The sequence below is a fragment of the Salmo salar genome, chromosome 29 (genome assembly GCF_965601325.2).
Source record: "Salmo salar chromosome 29, fSalSal1, whole genome shotgun sequence".
NCBI classification, from domain to species: domain Eukaryota; kingdom Metazoa; phylum Chordata; class Actinopteri; order Salmoniformes; family Salmonidae; genus Salmo; species Salmo salar.
In genome coordinates this window covers 14,857,826-14,875,224 of record NC_138319.1, presented here as the reverse complement: position 1 = coordinate 14,875,224, position 17,399 = coordinate 14,857,826, and the positions used below count along the sequence as shown (strand labels likewise).

The 17,399-nt window shown below is 49.7% G+C and overlaps 1 protein-coding gene across 20 annotated transcripts in view; it reads right to left on the bottom strand.

Moving 5' to 3' along the window:
- The window catches only part of LOC106590179 (protein scribble homolog), a 104,521-nt gene that overhangs the window by 11,623 nt on the left and 75,499 nt on the right, over nucleotides 1-17,399 (bottom strand). For 11 of the 20 annotated variants that reach the window (XM_082970685.1, XM_082970680.1, XM_082970688.1 and 8 more), the window contains exons 16-34: nucleotides 16,742-16,804; nucleotides 14,053-14,142; nucleotides 13,764-13,841; nucleotides 13,333-13,653; nucleotides 11,712-11,792; nucleotides 9,174-9,437; nucleotides 8,529-8,639; nucleotides 8,258-8,434; nucleotides 8,027-8,143; nucleotides 7,716-7,904; nucleotides 7,501-7,620; nucleotides 7,190-7,237; nucleotides 6,773-6,829; nucleotides 6,442-6,522; nucleotides 2,962-3,390; nucleotides 1,991-2,062; nucleotides 1,777-1,830; nucleotides 919-984; nucleotides 630-776 (exon numbers count right to left, since the gene is read on the bottom strand). In XM_082970685.1, coding sequence (XP_082826811.1) covers nucleotides 630-776; nucleotides 919-984; nucleotides 1,777-1,830; nucleotides 1,991-2,062; nucleotides 2,962-3,390; nucleotides 6,442-6,522; nucleotides 6,773-6,829; nucleotides 7,190-7,237; nucleotides 7,501-7,620; nucleotides 7,716-7,904; nucleotides 8,027-8,143; nucleotides 8,258-8,434; nucleotides 8,529-8,639; nucleotides 9,174-9,437; nucleotides 11,712-11,792; nucleotides 13,333-13,653; nucleotides 13,764-13,841; nucleotides 14,053-14,142; nucleotides 16,742-16,804 — 2,565 coding nt within the window. The remainder of the gene's footprint in view (nucleotides 1-629; nucleotides 777-918; nucleotides 985-1,776; nucleotides 1,831-1,990; nucleotides 2,063-2,961; nucleotides 3,391-6,441; nucleotides 6,523-6,772; nucleotides 6,830-7,189; nucleotides 7,238-7,500; nucleotides 7,621-7,715; nucleotides 7,905-8,026; nucleotides 8,144-8,257; nucleotides 8,435-8,528; nucleotides 8,640-9,173; nucleotides 9,438-11,711; nucleotides 11,793-13,332; nucleotides 13,654-13,763; nucleotides 13,842-14,052; nucleotides 14,143-16,741; nucleotides 16,805-17,399) is intronic. The other 9 variants (XM_082970681.1, XM_082970689.1, XM_082970697.1 and 6 more) reach the window with 7 other exon arrangements.

Here is a 17,399-nt window from a genome sequence, read left to right as displayed (position 1 = left end):
GAGACAGACCAAGACAAGGGGAGGGACTATGAGATAAAACAGCCAAGCTGGAGAAGAAAGTGGGAGAACAGGTAGGTGGGAGACAGACCATGACATGAGGGGGATGTTTCGAGAGACACACAGACAGGGCTTGGCGGATGAGGATGTGCCTGCCTTGTTGAAGCTATGGCACTCAGGTAATGTGCACAACTCGGCGGCGATAATAACCTCATATACAGGAAACTGGGAGATGGTTGAGGTACAACCCATAGAGGGCTGATGCCGTGGGGTTAGCCCAATCACCAGATGGAATGAAACAAACATTCCAGAACTCCCCTGTGTGCAATTGGTTGGCTCTGGCTACAGTCACAGCGAGTTAAGCTGAGAATGCAGGTCCACTTTCACAGAGCTGGTCTTCAACAACAGCGCTATTACTGTGAGTCCCTGTGTGCGAATGAATGCAGGGACAGGGACCCAGTTCAAACTCTTTGGTAAGTAGCTTCCGAAATGGTATGAAATCCTGTTTTTACATTTTTTTGTCGATTAGCATTCGTGACACTGCTGTGAGTCAGTGAGGCACCGGTTTTTGAGACGGCAGAACAGGGGTGGGGGGTCTCACCCTCACCCTACGTGGTGGTGAGGGGTCTTACAGAGGTCTGGGAGTTGATGGGGGAAGGGCCATGCTGGAAGGGGTTGGGACTGCTGTGCCCGTCTCTGCTGTGCCCGTCCGGAGTGCCTGGCGAGGTGCTTGGCCGCCCGCCACCACGGGAGAGTGGCTGGATGGAACCCGGCCTCGTCTGGAAGGGAAAACCACGACAAAGATGTTAACCACTTCAATATAGTCTCAGTGAGAAAGGACTAGGAATGCTTACTGTCAATGAAAAGACAATGAGAGCACAGATCTTGCCTCCCATACATGACTAGATTGAAGGTCAATACCTCATAGGGACTCAATGGCGAGTTATTCTTGGCAGGCAGTGCAGTGGGGGGTAAATGAATGCTTGCCTGAAAGAAAAAACAGCAGAATGCATGGAGCTGACACGATGGCTTACATGACAAGTCACACACCCCTAGTTGCCCCTAGATGCTGATCGTGGGTCAGTTTGGCATTTTCTCCACTAATGGTTCAGGTTAGGATTGGGGAAGGGGAAGCTGATCCTCGATCTTCACCTAGAGGATATTTCACCCTGGCGCTTTCAAGATGCAGGCATGGTCTGTGCAGGCGAAAAACATGGTTCTCACACAAACATACACGCAGAATGGAAACGCTTTCGCCACTACTACCCTGACCAGGCAAATTTAACGCTAGCTCTGAATTCTGGAACACATCTGTTCTGAAACGGAATAACCTGCAGTTGCTCAAAACATATATTTCAACATCGTTTTCACTGCAAAGCTCAGGGTTCCTTACAAATTCGAGCCAAGCTAGAATTAAAAAAGGCACAGGTGTCGGGTAGGGCCCTAAACAGGGAGAGAATCTGAGTCTCCAAAAAACGGAGGGCGCATCCCAAACTGCACCCTATTCCCTATGGGCCCTGGTAAAAAAAAGCAGTGCACTATAAAAAGGCAATAGGGCAGGCACCATTTGGGGTTTCAACCAGAGTCGAATACTCCACGAAGCAGAGAAAGCATCAGTAATAAGGGGCTATGGCAAGCTCAGCAGTCACACTTGTAGTATAGCTCTGCTGTAGTCCAGCTCATTAAAAACAGCTGACACAACGGCAAAGGATCACACTCTACTGATAGTCGTCTATGGAAGCTGAGCGAAACACAGCCAGGCCAGAGCAGACCACTTACGAAGCGGGTCTCCCTGCCTGCACACAGGGAGCTGGTGGAGGAATGAGCACTGGGCTAGGGAGGGAAGGAGGAAGAGGGTGAACCAGCAGGTAGGGCACCTCAATGCTATCTACCCTGTTCTCTGAAGTGACTTATGGAAAAAGATAACATAAATAGGTGCTATGAAAGCAGAGGCGTCAATGAGAGGATTTGTTGGGGGGTGGGGTGGACTTACCGGTTGTGTGCTAGGTGAGTAGGGGGCATCTCTAATGGGACTGTCAGTCCTGGGGGGCTCAGTGGAGGGTGCCTAGACAACACACAGAGACACTGACAGATTTAGCAGCTGTTCCAACTTTCACCTATTTTACTCTCAGTGCAGTAAGCTGGTTATTGTTATTGGTAAAGTTAAAAATAAAAACTGATTTCCTGCTTATTGTGGAACACTTAAGGCCAGGATTTCTGGACAACAGTGGGACTTCTGGGAAAGCTACCAGCATTTTTCAACCCTATTGGTGCACCAAATACTAGCAGACATGTAACAGTCCTTGAGCACATACACCTTCTCATATCAGTCAACGAGAAGCTACCGCTGGGCACCATGCTCTTTAGCATGTGTCTCGACTGTACCATGGTTACCGTTCCTTTCAAAGTCATACTTGAGATGTTTAGGATTGAGGCTCGAGTTCCTCCTCACAGCTGTTGAGTGGACATTCCTACCAGTCCAGGACTTCTAGCGGGAACGTTCCACTGCAGAGTCCCTGCTGCGCCGTGCCCTCCCACACTCATTCATAGCAGGACATTTCTCCATCTCAATTCCAACAGTCACATGCTCAATTGCTCATGGTTATTTTCAAAGGGTTAGTGAAGGAGACATCCATCAAAACAGGTGACTTTACACATCTTGGTCATTCAAGTCATCTTGGCTGGCAGCGTTGGTGATTAGCAATGAGGTCATACAATAGCAAGCGTGTATCCTTGACTACAGGGAGAAACGCCACGAAAATAAGTCAGATCAGTTTATTACCCTAATGGTTAAGTTACAATGGAAAACTCAAAAACACATCTCTCTCTCATATAAACTCTTAGCTGAAACATTTCTATTGGTGCGCAGAGACAAAGGGAAGTGCTACTCCTACACCATCCCACTCACTGTGCCACACACCATGCTGGCTAGAACCCACACACGCAGGCAGGCCGGCCGCTTGCCTTGCTGAACAACCAGGGCTGCAACTTGCCGCCGCTCCCGTAGCCCATGGGAGGCCCTGATAGGATACGCTCCGAGGGGGGGCGGCCCTTTCCCTTGCGATTGGCCACCAGGAAGGGGTTCTCGCTGAAGTTAATTGGCTGGGAGTCCACCAGAATCTCCTCTTCGTCTTCACCGGTAGGCGGGGCTTCTTGTCTAGCTGCTTCTTGATTGGAGGTGGTGATAGCGGGACTGGGAGAGTGCTGGGACATGTAGAGGGGCTCGGCCTCTGTGATCATAGTGGGACAGGACTGAGGCAGAGCATGGGGGTCCACGTGGTAGAGGGAGGTGGAGGGCTGCCCCAGGCCAAAGCCCAGGGGCTCTAAGGGGGCAGAACATTGGGTCTGCAGGGGGGCCTCCATGAAGGCAGTCACACAGACAGAGGGAGCGAACTGAGGAGGAGCCAGGGAGAGGGAGAGAGAGAGAGAGAGAGAGAGAGAGAGAGAGAGAGAGAGAGGGATAAAGGCATAGGAAAACAGATATCAGAACAGAGGGACGCAGATAAAACACAGAAAGGGGGAGGGATAGAGAGAACTGAGGAAGAGAGAAAGACTGATATATAAAGACGAGAGGGAAATACAGAGATGGTGGAAATACAGAGAAGGTGGAAATACAGAGGAGAAGGTAAAGTCCAAGCTAGATAACAAGAGATGGAGACTGATCTCCACGTGTTAAGAAATGAGAGAAAGACTGGAGGAAAAGGAGGTGGAGACAGATGGGATAACAGATATGAGGAGCAGTGTTGTGTAAAATGCTAAAATAGACATGCAGCTAATCTCAGAGTTTGACCCACTTGACACTCTGGTAGGCCAGATATCAGAGCCATCAAACACAAAACCCATGTGTGACCAGCACATCGTGCTATCACCACGCTCAGAAAACAAGCCTTACGACACATCCATAGCCTAGTCAGCGTCCAAAATACAGCTGCAAACGTTCGGTAACTTTGCCAAAAGTCCCCAGGTATTCTGGAACTCCCGGATTCACGGATTTCCTGCTTATTCCCTTCTGATTCCGGAAATTTTCCAAACGGAATATCTGGAAAAAATTTCCGCCCTACACACACACACACACACACACCTCAAATACCTACCGTCCAGGTCGTGCACAAAACATCTCTAATGCAGAAGGGCGTTCAGTGTATAAGGGAGGAGCACAGCCAATGTGACAGTTCATTTCATCTGGAGAGAAGGAGATGAGGTTCTTGATTCCCGTTATACCAGAGGGGTTATCTATGCTTCTAGTTACGCTCACATTAACACTGGAGCAGCCTTCCCTGTCACCGCCTTCAATAAACCAAACGCCATCAGTACAGTTGGACAGAAGACACCTAGGCTCCAGTTCACTTCTTACATTAGGAATCAGGCCTCAATACACTCCACATACGGGAAAACAGAGGTTCATTACAGAAGCAGACCACGATGCCGGCCTTCACGCGTGACTAGATACAATACCGCACACAAGTGTGGATAAGGTCCTTGGATAAAACAAATCTTCTTTAACCAGAACATGGCGCCACAGAGTGTGTTCCACAGGCAACCAAGTTTCGATCAACTCAAAATGTAATGTGCAAAATATGCCATGGCTTAAAGTCGGACGAGGCTTAGTTACTTCAGAACTACATTGTCCCGTGCATTCCACGACAACGGCCTTGACATGTCGCGACTATCCAAATGGCGTCACTAAGAATTCATGCAGTCTTGAATTGTGACACATTGTAGCGTCGTCTTGGCGGACATGCCGGTAAAAATGTCGCCTATAGTACTGGAGGTCAGTGGGGTCACCCGCTGGGGTGGAATGTGAACAAGTACCAGTTTGGCACAGGCTCGGAAGACAGTAGAAGACAGCTGGCCTGGGGGGGGGCCGAGAGAGACGACCAACATGCCAACTAACGTTACCCAGCCACCCTGGGTAAGGCTGGAGCCAAGTAAGGTTAATTACGAGACAATCCTGCTTACCGCATACTTTTAATGCCAAGAAGCACTAATAATCTTTTGGCTATTGAACCCAGTGGTCCTCATTCCAACTGTAATGCATAGCCATAATGCAAGAACAGCTGCAGGAGAGATATATATAGGTTTAGCGTTCGCAGAAAGCCCCACGGCTTAGTACAAGAGCTTATAGGAGTCTAACCATTGTGGCATAAAGAGAAAATAAATATCTAACCCAAATACCTCGAAATACAATAACCATCCCTACTACAAACTAAGCAAGGGAGAAAAAAAAAGAGCAATTTTGTCACAAACTATAGCCTTGCCTATTCATTTATCTATGCAGACCCTAAAACAGTGGCAGGCCTGAGACGGCCAAAGTCAGCACCTTGTCAGCTCATAAATCCTTAGTACTTCACATCGTTAGCAAAATGGCTGCCGTTCACACATGGAGCTGGAATACAGAACTGACACAAAGACGGTCCAGAGAGCATCTCAATGTACTCGAATAGACGAAGGAAGGAAACGCACAAGAAATTAGAAAGATAGGATGACAAAGAGAGAAAGACACAGAAAGTAGAGCACAGTCGACCCGCAGTCTGTCTGGCACTGTCCCTATACTCACTGTGGGCTGTTGGTTGGAGGGACCAGGGGTGCAGTAGCTCCACTCAGACTAAACTCTTCCAGGGACACTGACTGAATGACCGAGAACCCACATTGGGACACTCTCCCTCCCTCTTTTGCCCGCACTCCTCCGACTCCAATCTCAGCCAGGTTTAAAATAACCCCGAGCAGAGCCTGGGTGGTGTTGGGGGCAGCTGTCCCCCTCCCCCAAATCAACCCAGAGAGTCCAGTGCTTTTTACTGTACCAGCTACCAACCATTTTGGCTGCATAATTTCCCTTCATCACGGCAGATGATGTACATTCCTGTGCAGCCTTTAGTTTTCCTTTGTGTACTCGCTCTTCCATTCGTCTCGGGCTTCTTTAGGCGATGTCTTTATGCCAAGGTGGACGCACCATCAACAACCTGCAGTGCAACAGTAATCGTCTCCAATTAACAATACAAATGGATCCTGTTCTTCATCAGATCACAGAATTCAACGGAACGGTTAGGTTGCATTGTAGACGCTGTCGAGTCTTCGGGCCTGGCATACCCCTAAGACGTTGGCGAGAAACGCAGGAGTCAAAGTTGTGAACATGGGGGCGGGGGTGGGGGGGGCAGTTTCAACATTCTCCCCCTGACCTCCAGAGGCACCTGCTTGGCCTCTGGTCACAGAGTTTCCCGGGAAGATAAACAGGGCAGATTCCACAGGGAGGTCTATTCTGGTCGCAATGGGGCCATTTCCAAGGTAGTCAGCAAACAAGTCCAGGCATTTCAACCCAGGCATTTCACAGCCTTAGTCAGGAATCACAGGGGATATAAGAGTTACCTCATCGTTTCACTGTAATCATCAAAATGGGGTTTGCGTTACCTGTCAAGTAACATCCTTAAATTGTTAACTTCAACTTACCCTGTTGACCTTCTGCAGAGAGGTGGTGGGCAGTGCGGCCAGCGTCCGGTAGTCCAGATTCAGAGGTCCAGTGCCCAGGTTCTGAGGGAACAGAAGGTTGAGTGTCAGACCTACTGGGGGGAACACTTCCTGTCATACTACTCTCATGTGTCACTCAGTAACTGACCAAAGCTCCTTCGTCATTACATAAATATGTATTGAAGCACAAGTTTCCAGAACATTCCAATCCAAATATTATAGTAAATTCTTCCGGACTGGAGATGTCCCCTCTTTGGTAGGGAGGTGGTTGGTTGAGCTGAGGACTCGGAGGCCCAGGGAATTTCAGTCTCACCTCGGTCTCCTCTTCTAGCAGGCGAGTGGCCTCCTCACGCTCCAAGCGCATGCGCTCCTTCATCGAGAAAAGGGGGAGGTGGAGAGGAGGACGACACCCAGCCACACACACACACACACACACCGTGTAATCATAGAGAATGAGGGTGTAATGAGTGAAGGTGGGATGGAAAGTGAGATAGGCAAAAAAAGACAAACACGGAGAAATGAAGTGGAGGTGGGATGAGTGGAGATGGTGTATGGACGACCCAGACACATTGTGGGGGTAGGAGAAAGGGAGTGGGGGGGGGGGGGGTAAGAAAGAAGATAAAAGGAGAGAAAGGATAGAATCCACACACATTAGAAAAGTGCTCTGTTTATTTGCCACAGTAGCAGCAAAAGCATGCGAGGGAGGACTTGGCTACGTAGTCTCACTCACCACCTCTTCTCTCTCCCACTGGGACGTCTCTCTCGCCATCTCCACCTCCTAGGAAATAGATTTTAGGTCAAAATATTTCATATTAACAGGCATCCATTCCGTTATGCGTTTGAGGAAACATATGCGCCTTATTTTGTTAATCACTTTGCACTAGCACCTCTCGTTATTCTTTGGAGCATGGATTAAATGTAGTATATTTTTGCATCTCGGCCTCCTTGGTTTTATCTCGTCACGGTTTGCGCACCGGCCACCATCCATTATAGCCTGAGTGCAGACCGTCACACTGGATTTCTGCGTCATATTATTCTCACCTTCTGTAGGATGTCCATCTCCTCAGGACTCAGGTCTCGGTCTATAGAGGAGATGCTCTCCATGCTGTTCTTACGCACGATGCCCGCCGCAAACGGGTTGGCAATGATGCCCGGCGACGCCTGTGAAGACGCACAATGATCACAGCGTCCATTTTGAATCTGACTCTGCAACTGAGGGTCATTAACAACCCAGAATGGATGTCCGTTTCCCTTACCTCTATGGCGGCAGCGTTGCCTGGGTCGAAGCCGTCACACACCAGCATGAACAGGGTGTCTCCCACGGCGCGGAGCACGCGCACGGCCTCCGTGTGGGTCATGCCCAGCAGGCTGTGGTTGCTCACCTCCAGGATCCGCATGCCCACCAGCAGACGGCCGTCTCTGGCCGCTGCACCGCTGGAGCTCACCTACAGCGGGCAATGCAGGAGGGGGGGGGGGGGTAAGGCAATACCACTAATGGGAAAACCCATCTACACTGGGGTAGTGGTTGACCCGGTGAGAAAGACAAGATGTAATGCCTAAAAGGTACCTTGGATATGAAGATGCCCTCATCGGTGGCGTCGAAAGGGTTGCCAGCATGGCCTTTGGCACCGCCACGTATGCTGATGCCCAGCTTCTCTCCAGTCTGCTTCTGGATCACTATCTCCTGTATAGGGACACATAGATCAGGATATGGGACTGTGTGTGTGAAGGGGACAGAAGGTGTGTGTGTGTGTGTGTGTAAGCTTATTTCCGTGTACATGTGTTGAAGAGACGTCACCTGCATCCCGGGCGGTGAGGGGTCCCTGCGCACCAGCATGCGGATCTCCTGTTTGTTGGAGAGCAGGGCTTTAACAGCCTCCTGGTGGGTGGCGTGGCGCAGGTCGATGGTGTTCACCTCCAGTATCCTGTCCCCGACCCGCAGCCCACTCTGACACGCCAAGCCATGCAGGATCACCTAGCACAAGCAGACAGAGGGTGAGATACACAAACCAGGAAACACAGGAGCAGGGAAAATATATATGAGAGAAGAGAGAGAGCCAGCGAGCCACCTTTGAGATGAAGACACCAGGCTCGCTGATGCCAAACGGATGACTGGCATGGTCGCTGCCTCCCACGATGCTCAGTCCCAGAGGGCCGCCCGCCTTCACCAACATCACTTCCTGTCAGGAGAGGAAGTGAAGCGACTAACGTAAACAGTGTTGTCTAAAGTTTTATTTTAGGGACTTTGAATGGGACAGGGGCACCAGAAATACAGTATCTGGAGCAAAACACCACAGACAGTGTTCCAACAGACTAATACCAAATACACATTTCAACTCAACACCTTACCCAGAGTCCCCTACTTGACAAGACCACAAACCATCTATGGAACTATCATATCTACTTGTAAATGAGACTAGACACAGGCCTAAGCTCTTAGTCAATGGAACAGACTCAAGTTGTTGGCATTATTCACTCAGTGAATAATACAGCATTTCATTGGGCCCCACTACAACATCCTAGCATACAGTATTTAACCTAGGTTAGGACTAAGTCTTCGTACCGTGCGCCATCGTCTCTGGAGCTGGAGAGCAGTTGAGATAAAAGGCCAAATGAGAAGGCATTAAAACTAGACTAAATGTGAAGGTCCTTCATGGTAACTATCCACCACCCTCACCACGCTGTACCATCTTCCCTCTCTCCCTCAGTCTCACCTCGATGGGGTACTCGTCCTGCAGCGGCCGGCTCATGTGGGTCCCGTGGGGCGAGTCGTCGTTGCCCTCCTCCTGATCGGGCGAGTCGGAGGGCTCTGGGGGCGGGGGGGAGTGGGCGCGGGCGCGGGACAGGCCCGGGGAGCCCCCTGCGGCGCCCGGCTCGGCCTGGTCGCGCTCCACCAGGAGGGCGATGGTGGGGGAGGTGCCGGTAAGCAGCGCTACTGCCTGGTCATGCCTGGCCTCTGTCATGTCTACACCATTGATCTGAATCCAACGGCACAACCAACGAGGGCGGGAATCAGTAGGCTGACTGACCAACCACAGTGTTTGACACTCAGGACTGGAGGCTCGGTGAGGGCGGACAGCTATGTGTTCAGACTCATATCATTACTGATTAGACGAACATCACGTTGCCATAAAGCTGCGTATCATCACTGTAAAATAACGCTCAATCATCGCTCAATATAGTACATTGAGATGTACCGTACCAAAGCAAGCCTGAGTGTTTGAGTGCATGTGTGACTGTGTGTGTGTGTGACTGTGTGTGTGTGAGAGATAACTGAAGACACCAGGAGCCAACACCCATACAGAAGAAGGGAGGCAGCCGGAGAGAGGAGAGAGAGGGAGGAGCGGAGGCCAAGCTAGCAGAGAGGAGCTTCTCCTGGGAGCTACAGTAGGAGAAACCCTTTCTCCAATATTCCAATCTCTAAAAGTCTAAAAAGTAGTCCTAAAAGTCCTGTCACCGCAATATACTATATTTAAGACTTATGTCTGACTTATTGCTCACTGAAAAAACAGAGGGCAACATCCTATGATGACTGGCAAATGGGCTGATTGAGTCAGCAACGGCAAGGAGAATCGTTAATACTTCTCTACAGGGCCAGGCCGAGTGATCCAGCTCCATCTCAGTACTGCTCCTAGACCTGGTCTTAAGCTGCAGAAATGGTCAACTACCCTATTACTTTGCAGGGGGAATTTGAGGATGGGTTGCAGTCTGTAAACTCACATAAACGAAGTCCTGAGTGATTGAAGAAAAAGGAGCTGATTGGTCCAAGTGACAAACAGAAGCCAGCACTGACCATACAGTATCGGCTCTTACCATTGGCTGATATGCTTACTGTGGCTGCTGCTATGGTAATACATGCGGTTACCACGTCAGCCGTCCCAGAGTGTCCGCCCGCACCCCCACCCTCACACCCAACAGGCAAGGAGACGCATTGTGCATTAGTGGCCATGCAGAGAGAGAGGTGGCGAGAGCACGGGAAAGAGAGAGGGGGGAGAGAAAGAAAGAAAGCGTAAGAGAGAAGCAGAGAGTAGGTAGGAACAGAATCATTCATGGAGCCATTCTATGATCCCCCCTCAAATAGGAGGAGGGAGAAGAGGATTTGGGAGAGAGAAAGAGAAATGGTTATGATTCAGAGAACGAGACAGGAGTAGCCACAGGAGACGGGGCCACCGTACCACACCGCACACAAACGTGACTGAGGATAACAAATGTTGAGATTGAATGAGTCCAGATTGGTTCAGGAAAATAAATAAATAAATAAATAAATAAGCTGGAGGAGCCTGTACAAAATCATATCAAGGCCCCATCTTTGCAGCCAATGGACCATGGTCATAGATAAGGGCATGAGGGTACATGCAACTCTGGCAAGACCGTGCTACAGAATGAGAACACCACTACGACGCCAAAGGAAAGAGCGGCGCACAGTGAAGCAGCATGCAGCAGGAACCTTGGCTTCAGCTCTCAATCACATACACATCCGCTAAGGTCATGTTAGTCCAGCCGCCGCGTCCCAAAATGGTTCCCTATTCCCTATATAGCTCACTGCTTTTGACCAGAGCCCACAGGGAATAGGGTGCTATTTGGGACGCAGCCTAGATGGGCTGGCAGCAGCGGCACAGGACAAGCAGAGGCCCAATTCTCTCAAGTGGGATGAGTGTTAGTAGTGTTTGTTTTGGAAGTAGCAACCGGTGTGTGCGCGCTTGCTTGTCCAACGTGTGTGTGCTTGCTTGGTGTGTTTTTGCAGGAAGTTGACACAGACCGAACCCAATTTAGTCCAATTCATTTTTAGACAGGACTAGACTTGGGGATCATAACAGTGTAATGCGGAATACTTTGCTGCAGTAAGTTTTGCATGATCCCGTCACTAAACGTGAACAAATGGAAGAATAGGAGTGGGAAAGAGTTGTCTTTCACTATGGCTGATCAGAACCATCTGCCACAGTTACAAAAAGAACAGGCAGCCTTCATTTCAACATAGTTGAATGCACTCACTATGCAGTAAGTCACTCTGGAATACAGTGCTTGCTAAATGACTAAAATGTGTATGTTAACAGTTCAACTAAAACATTGGCATGAAAAATCTAAGAATTTAACTTAAGACAGGAGGAGGGCGAGAGAGAGGCGAGAAAAGCATGGGTGAGGTCCCAAATGGCTCTATTCCCCGGTCAGAAATAGTGCACCACACATGGAATAGGATTCCATTTGGGACGGCTCCATGGGGGTTAAAAACAGAGGAGTGGAGCAGTACTCACGGTGATGACCCTGTCCCCGACGCGGAGCGTGCTGTCTCGGTGGGCCGCCCCTCCCTCTGCGATACGGGAGATGTAGATGCCCTGAAGACACGGACAGAGTCAGGAGACCGATCATAATGCGATGCCCTTTGGTTTAACCTACAGTGACGTGTCTGCTAGCTGTGTGACCTGGTCACCCGGGGGGGGTGAGACTGGTGCAACAATGCCCTGCTAGCTCCATCAGTGCCAGTCAGTCAGTCCATTCTGGGACGGCGGTTACCACAGGGTCAGCAGGGGACGTCCCGTAACGAGTAAATATAGCCTTGCGCAGTTATATTCACGGTCACTAGTCTAATGCTGCTCGCAATAGTTGGCTTGGGCTTGTTCAGAAGTATTTCTGTGGTTGGTTGTGAGCACAAGAACACCATAATGCCTTTTTATTACACTCCACTACCAACAACTACACAAACAAACCCAATATTTGGCTGAAAACATATACAAAATATTGAGAGGTCGCACTCAACAAAAAAATTGTCATAATTCTCTCCTACCGCAGTAAAATAAAGTTCAGAGGTGGCTAAGGCTACAGACCAGGAACACCTCATGGACAACAGAGTCGCCGCTCACTGTGACCCTGAGCCCTCCAATCCCTTTGCCTGAAGAGGAGAGTTCCACAAGCTGCAACGACGACCAAACTCCTCGTTGGACTTTACAAACCATCAAATCAAACTTAATTTGTCACGTGCGCCGAATACAACAAGTGTAGACTTTACCGTGAAATGCTTACTTACAAGCACTTAACTCTTCTTGAACTGGCCTGTTTGGTTAAGAAAACATTTACCAAGTAGACTAAAGTCATAATAAAAAGTAACACAATAATAATAACGAGGCTATATACAGGGGGCACCGATACCGAGTCAGTGTGCGGGGGTACAGGCTAGTTGAGGTAATCTGTACATGTAGGTGGGGGGTGAAGTGATTATGCATAGATAAAACATCGTGTACACGTGCAGACAAAGTGCAGGCCTACTCCTAGCCCGCCTCAACAGAGACCATCTTGATCCATTCCAGAAAAGGCACATGACTTACAGACTCCAGCGGTGAGCATCTCCGTTTCTGTCTGTGGGCTCCCTGGGCTACGGGTGTCTGTTTGAGACCAGTATTGCACAGGACATGTAGCCATGAATGTGGCCAATGCGGTGGCCCCGCAAAAAATACCCACATGCCAGTTACACAGGACCTATCAGGGTGTCAAGGCTCGCTAGTCATATCGGTCTCCTTGGCGACGGCTGTAAAACGTCAGGAGTGGAAAAGTGGCTGTCAGAATGATGGAAACCTTGGAGGGGTTGAAGGCTATGACTGGGCATTAAACAGGTAGGAAACGTACCACTCCGGACTAGACTTCTCCCTCTAACGCTGTAGCTAGTGCAGTTAGAGGGTGCCGTTGACTTGTGAAGTGGGACAACCTGACACCACACACCACACACACACACACACACACGGTGTTTCACCACGAAGGGATTAAATATTCATCAGGGATGAAACGGCGTCCAATATTCCTCCACCACACAACCTAGATATGGGAACTGTACGGCATGTCTCACTGTGTCTGCTGTACACTAAGGACGCGTGTCTCTCTCACCAAGTCCCCCGTGCGGTAGGCCGTGGAACCCTTGCCCCCGGCGATGCTGAAGCCCAGGCCCTTGTCGTTGCGGACCAGGCAGGTAGACCGCCTGTGTCGGGGGCCTGCTGGGGAGCTGGCCTCCATGCAGAAGGGCAGCCCGCTGGCCCGTCTCTCCCGGGGGAAGTAATCGTCCTCGGGCCTCAGCGGCGTGGTGGTGATGGCGTTCTCCGGCTCCACCATGTGCTCCCGGATGACGCTCATTGAGACAGCGGTGCCCGAGCTGCGCAGGGCTTCCACCGCCGTGTGGTGCTCCGCCCCCTGGAGGGCCACGCCGTTCACCTGAGAGGGAGGGAGCGGAAACCATGGTTCACATGGCTCTCTCTACAGTCAAAAGGCCTGTTCATGTAGACCATGAATGCAACATCTTATCGTGCGTGCACAGACTTTACCTCGAGGAGTTTGTCTCCCACTTTGACCCCAGCCCGGGCTGCAGGTCCGTCCTCAGACACCCTGGAGATGAAGATGCCCTGGAGGGACAGACAGAGAGACGGACAGACTCTAGTACACAGTCACAAGTACCAATAGGTCCGCAGATTAGGAAAGCATCCCAAATAGTACCCTGTTCCCCATGTAGTGCACTATTTTTGAACCAGTGCCCCGTAGAGCAGTAAATGGGGAATATGGGACGCAGCCCATCTGTACATTTAGGAAGTGTCCACAGCGGTCCTCGGCCCTCACCTCATCATCCCCCTTGTAGGGTGTGGACCCCTTTCCTCCGGCTATGCTGATGCCCAGACCCCCAGTTTGCCGTAGAATGGTCAGGTTGTGCTGGAAATGGAGAAGAGGGGGTCAGCGCACTGAGTGGAGACGCCCCCGTACAACAGCCCTATCGTCAGATAGACAGGCTGGGACAAGAGGGAGGAGGACTGCGGCATTGACACAGACTAGGGACAGACAAGACAAGACAGGGGCTACTCTGGTCTCAGGGCTAAACTCAACAAGTGTATGTTGAATGAGGGGGAAAAAACAAGAGCGTGTTGCCTTGCATCTCACATTGCAGAGTAGCTACATTAACTTATCAAAAGGCTGCCATTTTGGAGTTGAAGCAGGAAGAAAGCAGTATCATTAAACGGTAGTACTAAACTAATTACCCATCATATCACAATGCATTGACATTAGCCCAAAGACACATAGTGAAACAACTGGACAAACAACTGGACAAACAACTGGACAAACAACTGGACAAACAACTGGACAAACACGTACTCCTTTTGACATAAAAACAGTTTCAGACACTAGCACGGAGGTGTGTATTTGGGGAGGGGGCTGTATGTAACACAATACTATGTCATGGAACAGTCACAAGGGGGGGGGGGGGGGGGGGTACACGAGACACTAAGAATCATAACATGTATGGGTCTGAACTGGGTGTGTGAATGCTGTCCGCGCAAGCCATGCAGAGTGGGGGGGTGAGGGTGAAAGATAAGTGGGAGCGAGAGAGGAAAGAAAGAGTTGAGTGAAAGTGCTGCATTGGGGGGGGGGGGGGGGGGGGGGTGATTCCGTTGGGTCGTCAACGACGACGAGGCTCCGTTCTCTCACAAACTCGTTGTCACCGTTGCAAAACACGGGCACATGACGCACATGCCAACCAATCCACAGGCATCCTCACCAGAAGTGCAGTCACTCACCAAGGATTCCTCCACAAATCAGAGCCACACAATCACTCCATTATGAACAGTGTTACTTCTTTGAAGGTCATTTTAACCAAATGAATGATCAAAAATACTTTTATGCCATTACTAGGTACATACCACCATGAACAAATTACCAAAATGATTGAATTTCTTGTGGAAGAATGGTGTCGCATCCCTCCAATAGAGTTCCAGAATCTATGCCAAGGTGCATTGAAGCTGTTCTGGCTCATGGTGGCCCAACGCCCTACTGAGACACTTTTCGACTAACACCAATGTTACACTAGCGTATACACTTACGTTATACTGGGGAAACTGTGTTGTTTCCATAGCTAGGGCTGACAGTGAGGACTTGCGAAGAGCAGAATCAAGACCCTTGCTTTGTGAGAAGGTGTTAAAGTTCACATTTAGCCATTTAGGTAAATACCAGCTGAAAAGTACCAGTGGTCTAGCTTCGACCCCAAGTAGGAGCAGGTCTGCTGGAGTCATGGCCCAGAGACACGTGTGCCAGCCCGCATAGATGGAAACAGAAAAGTCTGAGCCTTCTGGGTAAAACACCAGGGGAAATCCCGAATGGAAATGCACCACGCATGTCGACGTTTCCTTTATTTTGGCAGTTACCTGTAATGCTACCGCTCAAAATGGCACCATCCTATCATTTCAAAACGAACGTTCATAGAATGAATACAGAAATAGAATTATCCATCCCAAACAATGGACATTTAACCAGAATCGTATTTACTGTGTCGGGTGTTTCACACATCCTTGGTGTCTCTACTGAATGTTAAGTTCTGAACAGAACTGATAAGCTGCTTGGTGGTTCTTGAGCTATTCATCCGTGCAGATCACTGAGCAAAGTGCTTACACTCTGGACTGAAATCACTGTACAGAGCCAGGCGGAGTCCCAAATGGCACCCCATTCCCTACATAGTGTGCTACTTTTGACCAGGTCCCTATGGGCCCTGGTCAAAAGTCGTGCCCTATATAGGGAATAGGGTGCCATTTGAGACGTAACCCGGTGTGTGTCCTTGTCATACGTTGGAAGATGGACGGTGTGGCACCAGTGGAAACGGCTGGTTTTAGCATACAATTCAACTGTTATTTCATGATGCACGTGTTCTCACAAAAAGGTACGCAATTATTTTAGATATCTTTTAGAAGACACATTTGTCCTGGTTAGAATCTGTGTGGGCCAGATCCCTGCTAGTGCCTGGTGAGAAACTAACACCTGAAAGAAGACGGACCTCCTCCATCACAGACAGCAGCACAAGCAGCCCATTCACTCCAGGGCCTCTCAGCCTGAACAGGGGGATGAAGAAGAGGAGAAGAAGAAGAGGGGGGGGGGGGAGGAGCCACAGCGTGGTAGAACCCGACAATGGGGTAGGACGTCATTGAATGGTAACCACAGATTTGCCGCAGGTAGAATCTACCCACCTTTCTTACAATTCGTATAACCTTACTGTTACAGATATCATTTGAATCCTAAAACCCTCTGTCCATTTTAGTCCCCTTCAAGTTCTGTTAGTCCGCGTCGAGTTCTATCACGCTGGTGGTCCAATGGAGAGTTGTGGTGAGCATTTCCCTGGCGATTGGCTTGGATTAATCATGGATTTTTGTGGGCTGTTTTTTGGTTCCCCTCTGAGAGCCAGCGGGTGGGTGAAGGGGTGAGTGAGTGGGGGAACGAGAGAGAGAGGGGGGGGAGTGGATGGATGGAGTGAGAGAGAGTAAGTACAGACCTCTTCCTCCTCAATTCGAGCAGGCTCAATCAGCAGATTATTGACTTGATCAAATGACACCCCCTGTTAGGACAGGAACCAGCGAGAGGCATGCGGATTAGTGAGGCCAAAATAACTAAATATGCACACAAGCATACTCCAACCAAAACAAAATCGGATAAATCAAAAACAGAACACCGCGCACACACACACACGCATACAAACGCATCAAAGAACAGTAACACACACACACACTCAGCCACAGGGATAAACCCAAAAAAGATCATATCCACTATTGTATAGTGGTTGAACTAGGGACTACATTTGATATGGCCAATTTCATCGCCAGTTGAGGTCATTTGAACAGTGGCAACATCGGTCACACACATCACTCACTCCCCAGCCACCAGAAGCGGAAGCAGGCAGGGGTGGAAACTCGAGACCCAGGATGAGGTGAGTTACAGGCCACACGGGGAGGGCAGCTTGTGTTCAGAAAGAGAAGCGGGGGGAAAGAAAGCAGTGGCTCCCAGCGTAAAGTTCCCTCCAGCCTATAGACAGACACCACAGGAAACCCTGTTCCTCTTTAAAGTCATTTCATTTCTACACCTTCTACTATGCAGCAATCATTATATCCGAACACCTCCAATCAGCATTAGATATTGTATGGCTTTGCATGTAC